At 44.4% G+C, this 14,142-nt stretch overlaps 1 protein-coding gene and 1 long non-coding RNA gene across 16 annotated transcripts in view; one reads left to right on the forward strand and one right to left on the reverse strand.

Moving 5' to 3' along the window:
• Window positions 1–7,646, reverse strand: part of LOC309646797 — a 79,607-nt gene extending 71,961 nt beyond the window's left edge. The window contains exon 1 of the long non-coding RNA XR_014255583.1: window positions 6,675–7,646. This is a non-coding gene — a long non-coding RNA (uncharacterized lncRNA). The remainder of the gene's footprint in view (window positions 1–6,674) is intronic.
• Window positions 7,647–8,009: 363 nt separating this feature from the next.
• The window catches only part of ESRP1 (epithelial splicing regulatory protein 1), a 58,998-nt gene continuing 52,865 nt past the window's right edge, over window positions 8,010–14,142 (forward strand). For 2 of the 15 annotated variants that reach the window (XR_014255581.1, XM_082433441.1), the window contains exons 1-4: window positions 8,048–9,126; window positions 9,635–9,763; window positions 11,029–11,142; window positions 14,022–14,136. Coding sequence is in view for 13 of the 15 variants with exons in the window: in XM_082433441.1 (XP_082289567.1) it covers window positions 8,995–9,126; window positions 9,635–9,763; window positions 11,029–11,142; window positions 14,022–14,136 (490 nt within the window). In the remaining 2 variants the exon portion in view is untranslated. Of the gene's footprint in view, window positions 9,127–9,634; window positions 9,764–11,028; window positions 11,143–14,021; window positions 14,137–14,142 lie in introns of all 15 variants that reach the window. The other 13 variants (XM_082433439.1, XM_082433442.1, XM_082433440.1 and 10 more) reach the window with 12 other exon arrangements.

Consider the following 14,142-nt stretch of genomic DNA (forward strand, 5'->3'; position numbering starts at 1 on the left):
GATCTTTTGCTGTGGTGTGCGGGTTTTCTCTTCTCTAGTTGTGGCATGCAGGCTCCAGCGCACATGGGCTCTGTAGTTCGTTGCACGTGAGCTCAGTAGTTGTGGCACGTGGGCTTACCTGCCCCGCCACATGTGGGATCTTAGTTCCCTGACCAGGGATCGAACCCGTGTCCCCTGCATTATAAGGCGGATTCTTTACCACTGGACCACCAAGGGAGTCCCTCACCAAGGTATTCTTAACCTCCGGTTTCCTCAGTTGTAAAGTGGGGGTTAAAAAACAGTACTTTTAAGTACCTGTGAGAATTAAATGAGATAATGCTTGTAATGGTGTTTGGTATGTAGTGATGATTCAATAAATAAAAGCTATTTTATTGTTGTTATTTATATACGTAAGGAGAAAGATCTCCTTTCTCTTCTCTCTGCCATCAACTTCCTCCCAGGGAGTAAGTCCAAATGATTTTTTTTTTTAAAGATGTCTTACATTTTTTAAAAAAAATTAATTAATTAATTTATTTATTTTTGGCTGCGTTGGGTCTTCGTTGCTGCACGCAGGCTTTCTCTAGTTGCAGTGAGCGGGGGCTACTCTTCCTTGCAGTGCACAGGCTTCTCATTGCAGTGGCTTCTCTTTGCTGCAGAGCATGTGCTCTAGGCGCGTGGGCTTCAGTAGTTGTAGCACTCAGGCTCAGTAGTTGTGGCTCGCGGGCTCTAGAGCACAGGCTCAGTAGTTGTGGCGCACGGGCTTAGTTCCTCCGCGGCATGTGGGATCTTCCCGGGCCAGGGCTCGAACTCATGTCCCCTGCGTTAGCAGGCAGATTCTTAACCACTGCGCCACCAGGGAAGTCCCCAAATGATTTTTTGTGTTGCCTTTCAGAATGAAGATGTGATTCAAAATATTGTTTGCAGAAATGAATTCTGATTAAAATCAGATATTTCCCCTACTAGCTAAAGCAGGGATACCAATTTGGACAAGAAAGGAGCAGCTCTTCTATTTCAGAAGTGTTTATTCTTCCCTCTAAGGCTAGCAAAACTGATAGATACCCTCACCAAATTTCTTTCCCAAGTTCTAAGCATGAGCAATTCTACTGGTTGTTAAACTGCATATAAAGAGAATTTAACAATGGGAATGAAACCAGCCATAAGGACAGTGACCAATAATTGAGAGTCTAGAATTTTAATAAAAGAAAGTCATTGTTCACGTGAAATAGATAATACAGCGCAGCATTTTAAGTATATAGTCTATAGTGGTAACCACTAAGGGCTTCGCTATCTGCGAAGCATCATAGATGGATCTGAGATGTTACAGATATACAAAGAGTATATATTTTATTCCATAGCTCCAGTTCAATTTGAAAAGGGGGGCAACACGACTGAAGTTGGCTTTTAGACTTTAAAAAATGGTGTTTAGGATTAGTAAGTACTTGTTATTTACGAACGAGGAGGTAACTACCAAAACAGAAAAACAGCTTAATGTGGATAGTAGCTGCCTCTGGGAAGCAGGAATCAGAGTGCAGGGGGAGTGCAGTTCTTTATCATAAACCATGTGCAACTACTAGATTTATAAAACGATGTATTTATATTACTTTGACTTAAATAAATATATATTAATTTTAAAACAAGTGAGTTTTAGGAAAATCAATTTGTTAATAATTTTCAGAAGCGATCAAGGCACTGGGCTACAAAACCCTGGCATATAATTTTCCCAATGTGAGGCTGAATGAGTCAAAAAAGGACAATGTGGCAAATTTTTCATAAAGCTGATTCATACAACTAATATAAAAACTGTCCTTTTTTCTGAGATGAGACTTTCTTTTTGGTGTTAAAATAGCCTTTCTTTTACGAAATAAAGGAGACAGTAAATGGTAATTGGTTTTGTTTTGTTTTAAAATACCCTTCTTGGGAATTCTCTGGTGGTCCAGTGGTTAACACTTGGTGCTTTTATTGCCTTGGGCTGGGGTTTGATCAGGGAACTAAGATCCCACAAGCTGCACAGCACGGCTAAAAAATAATAATAATAATAATAATCCTTCTTAGCAAAATTAAAAATTGAGGGACTTCCCTAGTGGCGCAGAGGTTAAGAATCCGCCTGCCAATGTAGGGGACACAGGTTCGAGCCCTGGTCTGGGAAGACCCCACTTGCCGCGGAGCAACTAAGCCCGTACGCCACAACTACTGAGCTTGTGCTCTAGAGCCCACGAGCCACAACTACTGAGCCCGAGTGCCACAACTACTGAAGCCTGCGCACCTAGAGCCCGTGCTCCGCAACAAGAGAAGCCACTGCAATGAGAAGCCTATGCATCGCAACAAAGAGTAGCCCCTGCTCGCCGCAACTAGAGAAAGCCCACACGCAGCAATGAATACCCAATGCAGCCAAAAATAAAATAAAATAAATTTTAAAAAAATTGAAATTCTTTCTATGGCAGTCACTGTTCCCTCCTTTTTGGTTTAGTTTTAAAGGTCTGTGAAATCCAGTATTCCTAGAAACTACTGGATGTGTGGGAAAGGTTAGAGCACACAGTGGACGGTTGCAGCCATTGGAAAGTTTCTGCAGTTTTGGCCCAGAAAAGTCACATGAGGAATGGAGCGGGAGTGAGTGTGGAGACTCCAAGGGACTTGGTGAAAACGTAGACATGGGGGGTGGGGGGGTGGGGGGGAGTCAAGGGTGATGCCCAAGGTCTTGCCTTCTCCTCAAGTACCCTCAGTCTTTATTTCCATAGCCAGCACCCTCCCATCATAGGCCTCTGCACACTGTGCTGCTGAGACAGCTCTTTCCCTCTTCCTTACCCGCTCCTACCTCTGCTTATTTCACTACTTGTGGATTTTAATTCAAATACTGCTGCTCATTGGCCTCTTTCTGGTCTCCCTGATAGTGTTTATGTCCCCTTGTGCAATCCCAGAGCACTGTGTACCTTAAGGACACTAAACACTGTTTGCAGTGATACATCTGTTTTTGTGATTATTTGTGCCCCCACTTAATATGGGCAAGGACCCTGTTTGTGTTTATTCCCTATTGATTGTGTTTCCAGTGCCTAATACCTTTCTTGCCTGGTGCATGGTATGGTGTCAGTACATAATTGTTAAACAAATGACTGAATGTATCCATCAGGACTGACACTTTGTATAGACTTTTATAGTCATTTAGGAATCTCTAGGTGAGAATGCACTGACATGCAAATGAGATATAGGCCTCTCATAAAAATTATCTTAATTGTCTTCAAATGGCGGTGTCCACCAAGTAAACTATCTCAACAGCACTTTAAATACTACAAACAGACACACAGCAGGGCAACAATGATTTCTTGGTCTTTGGGTTACATTTTACCAGAATAACAAAACTGGCCCTTTATCAATCAAATAGGTGGATGAGTAGGCAAAGTACAGGGGAAGCAGAGGAACTTAGGAAATAAGAGTAACAAAACTTCTTTCCTTCCTAAAAATCTTTAAACACTCCCATCAACCCACCTTGACTTAAAATATAAGGTCTGCTGCTGTTCTTTCCTCTCTGACTGGATTTTGAGAGAGGCAGGGAGGTACAGTCATCCCTTGGTATCTGTGGGTAACTGGTTCCATCCCCGCCCCTCCACATACCAAAATCTGAAGATGCTCAAGTCCCTTACATAAAATGACGATAGTATTTGTATATAACCTAGGGCAATCCTCCCATTTACTTTAAACCATCTTTAGATTACTTATAATACCTAACACAATGTAAATGCTGTGTAAATAGTTGCACTTTCTGGAATTTTTTTTCCCTAGTATTTTCAATCCTCGGTTGGTTGAATCTGCCTGTGGATGCAAAACCACAGATACGGAGGTCCGACTGTACTCCAGAGCAAAGGACTTGAGGCTGGGAGTGAGGAGGGAGGAATTCCTTAGGTGGCATCTTCTCCCTGGATGCCCAGTTTAAATGGATCTGTTCTGTGGTCCCCAAGGAGAAGACATGTCTTGCCCAGATTCATGGCACATTTCCCTAGGTGTAGTTTTTCTGTGCATTTTCCTACCACCGACAGTCAGTAAAATCTTATTTAATGTTTCATCCTCACTTGATGGTGTCTTTAGTCCAATCTAAGGCCAGAGCCTTTGTGGTTGTTGTCTGGAGAGACCCCTCCTATTGGGGAGATTCCTATTTTGTAGTAACCTTCCTGGTTCTCAAGTTTTTTTCTTTAAAGAAGACACTTGTTTATACATTTCCTCTCCCCTGAAAACCTATGAAGTGTACATTATCATAATCCCCATTTTTACAGGTGAGAAACTGAGTCCTTGTAAGGCTCAGGAACATGCCCACAGCCACGAGGTAGCACATGGCAGGGCTGATTATTAAACCCACACTTTGTCCACACAGATCACCTATAATAATTGCTATAATAAAGGTTCAGACCAGTAATTTGCTTAAATGTGTAATGCACTGAGTAATTCATAGAAAATTATATATAATGTATTTGCTTACCCTGACCATCATTTCCCCCTACCTCTCCACTTCAGAGAGATTGGATTAGTCTAGGGAGTATAAAATGTGATCTCTTTTACAACTTCATCCAATACAAATAACTAAGAAACACCAGTGGCTTGTGGTAGCCTCAGAATAGAGGCTTTTACTTTGATTTGCTCTTTTAAAAACTGAGATATAATTTACATACCATAATATTCACTTTTTAAACTGTACAATTCAGTGGTTTTTAGTATATTCACGTTTGTACAACCACCACCACTATCTAATTCGAGAACATTTTCATACTTTGATTCCTTTTTGAAGGCTGTTTTCTTACAGGTATAAGAGAACAACTGAGTACGTGCAAGTGAGAACTCCAAGAAAGATCTAGAGACCTCAAAACAAAACTGGGGCCAGCAAATGCAGTGCTGCTACTGTAGTCTTTAAAAGAGAGCTGCATTGCAAGTAATAAGAATATGACATCTAGGTACCACTGTGTCAATTGTCAGGCCACGGTGGACACGTTTGTCTTCTGTCTAGTTCAAGAGCTGCTCTCTAAAACTGGTAAGAGGAGAAGGGTCCAAGGAGCGTAATGAAGATAATTAAAGGATAGTAAGATTCATGATGAAAACTTTAAAGAGCTTGCAGTAATTTAGTCTAGTTATTTAAGAAAACCTTTAAGGATATGAAACGATTTTTATACAGAAAATAGTGACCTTTTCTTTCTCCTTCTTTCACTAAGGAAAAGACAAAGAAAATGGATTCATTCTGTACTATGGAGGATTAGGTTAACCTAGAAAGTCATGAGACAGACCCTTTGTTAAACACCAAATGACGGTGGCAGCAAAAAGTCCTCTGATGCTTTAAAAAAAAATTTTTTTTAAGTTGCAAAAAACAGTATAAAGAATTCCTTCACTCAGATTCTACAACATTAACATTTTACACATTTGCTGTATCATTCTCTCTCCATGTATGTATATCTATATATGTATGTATATATGTATACATTTTTTTCAGAATCGTTTGAGAATAAGTTGTAGACAATGATTTCCCGTTATCACTAAATACTGGGTACTTCCTAAAGCAAAGGATATTCTCTGCTGAACCACAGTCATATTACAAAAATTAGGAAACTAACAGTGATACAATATTATTATTTAATGTTCAGACCTTATTCGATTTTTTTCCTATTGTCCCAATAATGTCCTTTAAAGGAAAAAAGAAAAAAAAAGTTTGTTCCGGCCCAGGATCCGTATTGCATTGAGTTGTCATGTCTTGTAAATTCCTTTAATCTGGAATAGTTCTTCAGAAAATAATTTCAAGGTCTTTCATGACTTTAAGAATTTTAAGAATACAGGCCAGTTATTTTGCTGCCTGTCCTTCAACTTGGGTCTCTGCTGCTTTTAACAAAGATTCGCTTCTGTTTTGAGAGTTTTAGGTGTGGTCTTGAGTGAAGACCATCGGTAAAAGGAGCCTCTCTTCTCAAGGTTCCTCTCTCGTAAAGACTATTCCTGCTATATTAGAAATGTTTGTAGCTGGTGGGATGGACAATAAAACGTTTTTGTATTCGGAACTGATCTTTTTGTATTACATAGTTTTCTCAGCATCCCTGCATTTTACAAGAGTTTAATTTCTTAAACAGAAGCAGATCCGTCTGTTAGCAAAACAGGCAATAATAATAATTGTATAATTAGCACCTACTCTTTTAAAAAACATTTGAGACTTAAATTACCTGTAGACTCCCATTTTCATAATCTCACCGTTGCAGTGATGAACTATGCCCTAGCTCAGGAGACAAAGAGCTGCAAAAATGGGTGTGTGTTACTCATTAAAATCATTCAACAAATATTTGAGTACCTGGTGTATGTCAAGCTCTGTTCCCAGCCCTCGGAATACATTCGAGAACAAAATAAAACAAAAATCCCTGTCCTTGTAATCTAGTTGGACAAATTAAAATTTAAATTAAAAAAATCGCACACCAGGAATCCGACTTCTTAAAGAGGAAGAAGACAAGTCTCTGAGAAAAGGGACAGCTCTGAGGTTCGAGTCTAACGTGGATAACGCCGCTGAACCCCTGGCTGGTCATCAAGTTCTCAGTTTATCCAGACGCGCTACTCAAATGATTAATCCGAACACCAAAGACCTGAAGGGACCGGCGGGGCAGGACTTCCTGAGCTGTTCTAACCACTCTTTCAGCAACAGTCTGCCGCCCGGTGTGGGGCCTGACCGCCCCGCGGGGACCACGCACCTGGTCTCGCGCCCCTGCGCGGTGGTACCTCCGGCGCCCGGCAGGGCCGAGCACCTGGGAATCAGTCGCGCACCGAGAAAGCCCCGCGGGGAGATGGCTCTGGAGAAACGGCTCCTCCGGCGGCCTCGCCCACTGCAGTGCAATCTGGGTGGTTTTTCCAGGTCCCTCCCTGCCTCGTTCCGCGCCCAGCCCCTGCCCCCGCAGCGCCTGCGGGCCCGGGAGGGTGGCTGGGAGACACGAGGACTAGGCGGGGCTGCAGCTGCGAGCTAGCTGAGGGGCGGCGGGGGGCTCTTTCCGGCCCCCGCACCCTTAAGTCCAGGAGCCGAAAGCACGCGACGCTGGAACTCCAGCTGCGGACGACGGTGGTACCCAGCACCCTCGTGGGCCCTTGCAAAGCTGCCTGGCCCTGGTAGAGTCCGGCCTTCTCCCGCTCTCTGGGGACGCGAGCTGCGCTACCTGTGCCGCGACCGTCGTCGCCAGCACCCTCTCCAGCCAGGAAGCGCGGCGCCGTCGGCCTCAGACTCCTAAAACCCTTCCGCCACCACCCCACGCAGTCCGCGCTTCCTCCGCGTCAGGAAAGCCGCATCTCCAGCTTCCCCTGACATGCGTCCTGAAAGGTTCTCAGATTTGCACCTGGAGTGGGTTACTGGCCTGATAGGTGTCTGGTTGCCCGTTTTCACATCAGGAATAAAGGGCTGGACACCTGGAGCCGAATTAGTAGTACTTCAGACGGAATTGTGTTCCCAAGAAGAGATCAGTTTCAAATATAAAAGCCGAAGAAACTTCATCTCTAGCGCTTTTCTCTCGAAAATGTCAACAGGACCCACCACACTGCCGTCCGACTTGGTGGCAGGGCGATGGGGGCGGTGGGTGGGGGGCGGAGGTGGGCGCTCAGGCCCCTGGGCAGATCTAACTGCGCTAGGTAGGGAGACCGCTCGGGAACTTGGCCAAATCGACACAGAAGTACAAAGGCGAAGGTATGAGGTAGAGGGCGGGAGATCAGAGCGGGGACCTGTGGAAAAATCTGGCTTTGGCCTGATTTAGGAAAACATTAGGTACTGTAGATACATTTCATTTAGGGCCCAGGGCAAATCAAAGGAAGTGGGCCCCTGCCCGGGAGGAGGCTTCAGTCTCGAGCTAGAAGCCAGGACCAAACAAGGAGTAAGCAATTAAGGGAGTAGTTGAGAGAAAAGGGCGTGAGTTCCATTGTGCCTGAACTTCCTCACGGGGGACCCCCTGCTGCTTTGCGCGCCGCAACTGAGTCCTCCGGCGTCACTTGGTGGCTGGGCGTCCAGCCCCGCGAGTTCCGCTCAGCCGCGCGCGGGGGTTTCACTCCCCAAGGTGGGCAGTACCTCGGGGTTCGGAGGAGCGGGCGCCCGGAGAGGGGGAGGGCCCGAAGGGTTTCGCCTGCTGTTTGCACTTCAAGGTGTGTTGGGCTCGGGAGAGGCTTTTCCGGTGCTTGGCAAGTGCTCCCGCCACCTCCCGGCTGCCGTTGGCCGGTCCCTCCCTCCGCGGTTCGCCCTCTCGGGGCGCCGCGCCCTGGGTAGCTCCGCACCCGAGCCACACCTCTGGCCTCCTTTCTCCTCCCCGCGCCAGGCCTTTTCGCTTGACCCTTTAGGACCTCCGGCTTCGCTCCCCACAGCCGGCATTTCTCCAAGACCCCCACAGCTCGGCTACTTCCAAATGAGTAACCCATCCCTGCGCGCCCTTTACCCCTCACCCTTTTTCCGTGCGGCCTCGGCTACCCTCTGGGTGGCAACCGCCTCTTCCCCGCCCCTCGCGTCTCCCCCTCCTCCCTTCTCGCCCTCCCCTCTCCAATCATCCAGCCATTGTCTCCCGACCCCTCCTCCCCTTCCCCCGGGCGGCCTCCTCCCCCACCGCTGCCACGTCGTGGTTTGAAGGAGCCAATGGGCAGGCGCCGCCAGGTGTCTCCTACCTGCACCACGTGGGGGAGGGGGAAGGGGCGGGCAGGTAGAGCCACATCCCAAAACAGAAAAGCTTTCAGCCATTGCGCGCGCCTCCCGCGGGTGCAGCCCTGCTCCAGGCTTTTTGCATAGACGCACGGGCAATTGAATACAAAAAGGGCAGGCCTCCTCCGCCCTCCTTCTCACCCCCCTTCCTGCCCTGGGTGTGGAGCTCGGGCCAGGTGTGGGCTTGGGTGGTTGGTTACCGCCTTTTGCACCAGCGGCGGCGAGGAGGGGGGGGGTGGTCGCTCTTTCTTTTTCTCTTAGAAGAAGTTTTAGCACAGGTTTCCTCGTTCTCACTTCCACCTCACCTCACCGCCTCCCGACCCCCCTTCTCCCCCTCCCCACCTATCGTCATGACGGCGTCTCCGGATTACTTGGTGGTGCTTTTTGGAATCACTGCTGGGGCCACCGGGGCCAAGCTGGGCTCGGATGAGAAGGAGCTGATCCTGCTCTTATGGAAAGTCGTGGATCTGGCCAACAAGAAGGTATTTCTCCACGTTTCTATCCAAATGATAGGAGTGGGGCAAAAGCTTGTAAAAGTTTGGGGAGTCGGTAAACAAGTGCTCTTGTTTGCCCACTTGGGAGGCTGCACCCGGGGCCTAGAGAATCCAGAATAAAACCAAACCTCTTGGCCAACCGCCTTGGAACCGTTTCAGTCCTCCAAAATCTGGCCCAGGTGGGGAGGCCGGGGGCCGCCAAGCCATGCCCTCTACCGGACGGGGGACGCCCCGGGAAGGCGGGGTGGGATCCCTGGGGGCCCAAGTGCTCACTTCCAGGGCCTTTCGGACCTGATCCGGGTGGGGGTGGGGCTGGGGGCTGGGCTGCGACGACCTCTCGGCTACTGGAGCCGCTGGCGACAAGTGAGCTTTGATTCTGAGGCCAGACCCGTCGAGAGGTGTGGGCCGCCCCAGCAGGGGAGCAAGGAAGGAGAGTGAAGGTAGAGGTTCCCAAACTGAGGAAGGGAAAACTGACCCCTAATTTTTTCCCCCGGAGGTGGGACAGTTGCACGAAGTACTAGTTAGACCGGATCAGTTGGAGCTGACGGAGGATTGTAAAGAAGAAACTAAGATCGACGCCGAGAGCCTGTCCTCGGCGCCGCAGCTGGACCAAGCCCTCCGACAGGTGACAGCCCTGGGCCGCGCCGCCCACCCCATCTTAGCTAACCGGGCGTCCCTCCAAGCCAGCCCAACCCTATCAGGTCCCACGCCCTCGACGGGCGGTCCACGCGTGTCCCCGGAGCGAGGGGGCGAGAGCCGGGCTTGCAGCCCCTGGTGGACTTTCTGGGAGGAGGTCGCCGCTCCTTTTCGCCTCCCAGCCCCCAGGGTCTTTGGGCCAAAACTTGCTAGCTTTCGAGTTGCTTCCTGAATTATTCCTGGGGCCAGAGAACCGGCCGAGTTTTACCAATCGAGTGATGAGCGGAGTTTGAATCCTAGCGCTCCAGCTCCAGGCCCAGACCCAGACCCAGACCCAGACCCCAGACACGCCAGTCCTCTGCCGGGTTTGGGTCTGCAGCTCAGCCCTGGGACAGGGGGCGCTGTGGTGTAGACGAGCTGTGGCGTGGTGGAGGCGGCCCCAGCTGGGTGGGAACCTGAAGGTGCCTGCTTGGGTTTAGGCTCCTGAACTCCCAAAGGCCCGGTTCCGGTTCCGCTTACTTCTTTAGTGGCCTTGGTCCTAGCGCCGGGAGGGTTTGCAGACCCGGACATGTGAGGCTGCTCCTTGGGTCACCGTGAAAGTAGTGGAATCCCCTTACTGGGATTGAGGTGACCTAAAAACCGGCTGCTCCAGGGTGCCGACGGGTACTGGATCGCGGATAGGGCGGGGCGCTAAACACCTGTGCACAGGTGAGTGTCCGGCGCTCTCACGGCTTCTGCCCTAGCACAGGAGTTGCGAATTATAGGGGAAAGTTATCATTTCTGGGGTGTGTTACAGGAAACGTATTACTAGATTTTCCAGAGGTCTGTATACACATTACCCACATTCGTATCAGAAACTGACATCTTTCTTAAGTCTAGAACATCCTAACATAAAAAAAAGTAACACCAGAGAATGATGTAATCAGAAGGCAACTTGCTGATGAAATGAGACCTCTGACTTAAAAGTCTCGAATGCATTTATCACAAAAATAGAAGGCGGTGGGTGTTGAACGGGAGGAAGAATGCATTTACTAAATTCTCCTGTGCGTAAACTGAGGATTGACTGGAAAGCTACCCTATATAAAGGAAGCTAGACAGTTTGTGGGAACGGAGTCTTTCTAATGTTGCCTCCAGCAGCGGTGTTCTTCACAGCAGTTAGCGTGGTTTTCTCAGGTTATAAGCAAGTGGGGCCACTTTTCAGAGTTTGTAAATCCTGCATCCATTGCATCCCTGGGTGTGTTTTGTTCTTTTCAGTTTAACCAGTCAGTGAGCAATGAACTGAATATTGGGGTAGGAACCTCCTTCTGTCTCTGTACTGATGGGCAGCTTCATGTCAGGCAAATCCTGCATCCTGAGGCTTCCAAGAAGGTAAGAGTGCTGGCTTCTCGAAAAAACGATTGGACCTTAGGGGTGACTGGAGGCTTAAAAAATGGTTTATCCAAGTTTCTCCATTTTAAAAATATGCATATGAGGAGTTAGTATTTCATGGGTACAGAATTTCAGTTTGAGGAGATAACAAAGGGATGGTGGTGATGGTTGCACAACAGTGTGGATGTACTTAATGCCACTGAATTGTACACTTACAAATTGTTAAAATGGTAAATATTGTGTTATGTATATTTTACCACAATAAAAATGTCACAACACTTTCAAAGAGATGTTTGAGATTACAGTCATTTTATAGATACCCTTTGGTGACTTAATAAAAGTTTCCTTTTTGTTTATGTCAAGTTTTTGAGATGCTTGACATTCTCCCTTTTCCAGAGCATATTAGCTGAATTTTTGACATTTAAAATAACTACAAGTAAGTTGAACTGTATTTTAATACATTGTAATATTCCCATCTGTGTGCCTTACCCTAGAAAGGAAAGAGCAAAGAAAAATCCAACTAAAACTTTTAAATTGCAATTCTAATAATTTCGTTAAAAAGTTTTGTACTCTGACTTAACCATATAACTAGTGAAATGTTAATTATAGCATTCTGTACTTTGTCTGACTTAAAGTAAATGTTCAAAACTGATTGAATTTTGTATCAAAACAATAGGGTCACCCCCATCTTTTACCTTTACTTATCTTTCTGGTATGGAAAAGAGTATGAAATGAGAAAAATACTAGCTTACTGTAGATGTGATTTCTCTCTCTGGGAAGAATACTGAGGGGCTGAGAAAAAATGGTGAGCACAGACAGCAGACCCAGTGTAATCAATCATTGCTAATATAGTTGATCTTATCAACTTAATTAATTAGAGCTGTAACTTTTTATTGTGGTAGGCAGATACTGAACTTGAAAAGATGGAAGTAAAATATTTTTAAGGAAACTTTGTGAGGTAAGTCTTGCAATGAAAAGTTTAGACTGGCAATTGATGTCATAAGTGAGTAGTCAGTGCAGATTTTCTTTCTTTTTACTCCAATAGGGAAAAGGGAAGAAATGAACTAAATGTATAATGACAACTTTAAAAGTTTGAAGGAGAAACTCAAGTTCCTATATCTGGAGGCTTGAAGAAAACACTCCCTTTTACAGCAACCTTAGTAATTATTTGATTAAAAGGGGGGAGTATTTTTTATTAATTAAATGCTAGACAAATTGCTATACCCTTAATCCAGAAATAGATATATATGAGAATTTTTTTTCCCCTCAAACTCATATAAGGGATAAAACTTAATTCTTCCCTATTGGGCTGGAGGAAAACAGCTATTTTTGTTATTTTAGGTACACTGCTTTGGATGTGGGAAAACCTCCAGAGAAAAATTGAGACATTTTCCTGAGCCACTTCTATTAGGATTTTGATAAAGAAAACTAAAACAATTAATTTAGTATCATTATGAAAATAATTCTGTTCATTATAGAAAAATAAGGAAATGGTAAAACATAAAAGAAAATAATCCTTCCAGTCAGAAAACATTAAAGTGGTTTTTTGAATGTGAACATAGTTGAATGTATTCTTTCAGAGTTTTGTACAAAAGCCTTACTTTTACAAGGAGCATTCATACTACACAAACCTTTTAGCCTACTTTAAATTTAATATAACATCAGTATCTTTTGTAAGCAGTAAATAAAATATTCAGTATTTTAAATGGATATACCTATTGAAACCAAACATTTATTGTTGGACATTTGAGTTATTGTCATTATAAACAGCTTTTACATAAGCATTTTTGTAGGTAATCTTGAAGATTCACAATTCTTTTGGTAACTGTTTTGGAAAATGTCACCATGATGTAGTGATACCTATTTCAAATATAGCATGAGTAGGTCACATCTAATAGAATCCAATAAAGGAAATTTAGATAGAGACATAATTACATAAATATTATGGGTCACAAACATTAAAAAGTATTTATTTCCTTGACTTTATAATGTACAAATTCCCCATAAGTGAATACAAATTATCTTGAAATTTTTAAAAAAATCTAAATTCAGTGTAACAAAATTAAACTTTGAAAATTATTCAATGAGGATTTTTTTTTTCAGGAAAAAAAAAAGTGGCACAATAGTATAATATTTGCTCTGACAGTTGAGCTTTGTTTAATTACCACAAGAGTGATGCTAATAGCTAAGAACGACTGGTAACAATTTCTCCTTTGCCGTTGAGATTTGTGATATATTTTTTTTAAGTGTAATTTGAGTTCTCAGGTTTAGCCAAAATAATAATGGTCAGGAAAACTAATGTGGGACTATAATTTGGCACAAAAATAATCCTCTTCAGGTAATCAGGAATTTACTATCTTAATCTAATTTTAATACACAGAATATGTATTATTAGAACCCAGTATTTTAAACTACTAGGTTTTAATAGAAAACTAAATTTTGATAAACACATAGAATCCTATGTCTAGATATATATTGTAAACATATGAATCTGTATGAAAACTGAGAGGGCTAATATTGCTACGTGAAAATACAGATGGTCTAAAATAATTATGGCTAGACAAAGTACATAATGTTATCAAACAGAAAATATAATAGCCCAAATGTTTTATAGCTTCAGAATTGTTTTGAATGGAATACATAACGGAGCACAAACATATACTCTATTGCCTTAGAATAATATGAACTTTTTTTCCATGAGACTTTTATGTAGGATGTAATACTGTAACAGAAAATGAAGACACTCTAATGTTTAATTTAAAAATATTTTTTTAAATTGTGGTAAAATATACTTACATTCAATTCTTAGGTTCCTAATTGTTAGGGAATCACTGAACTAAATTTATCTAGTTAACAGTGTCTACCTTGTCCTTCCTCAGAATGTATTATTGCCTGAATGCTTCTATTCCTTTTTTGATCTTCGGAAAGAGTTTAAGAAGTGTTGCCCTGGTTCACCTGATGTTGATAAACTGGATGTTGCAGCAATGACAGAGTGTATCC

Source organism: Balaenoptera physalus, assembly GCF_965194825.1.
Source record: "Balaenoptera physalus genome assembly, chromosome: 17".
NCBI classification, from domain to species: domain Eukaryota; kingdom Metazoa; phylum Chordata; class Mammalia; order Artiodactyla; family Balaenopteridae; genus Balaenoptera; species Balaenoptera physalus.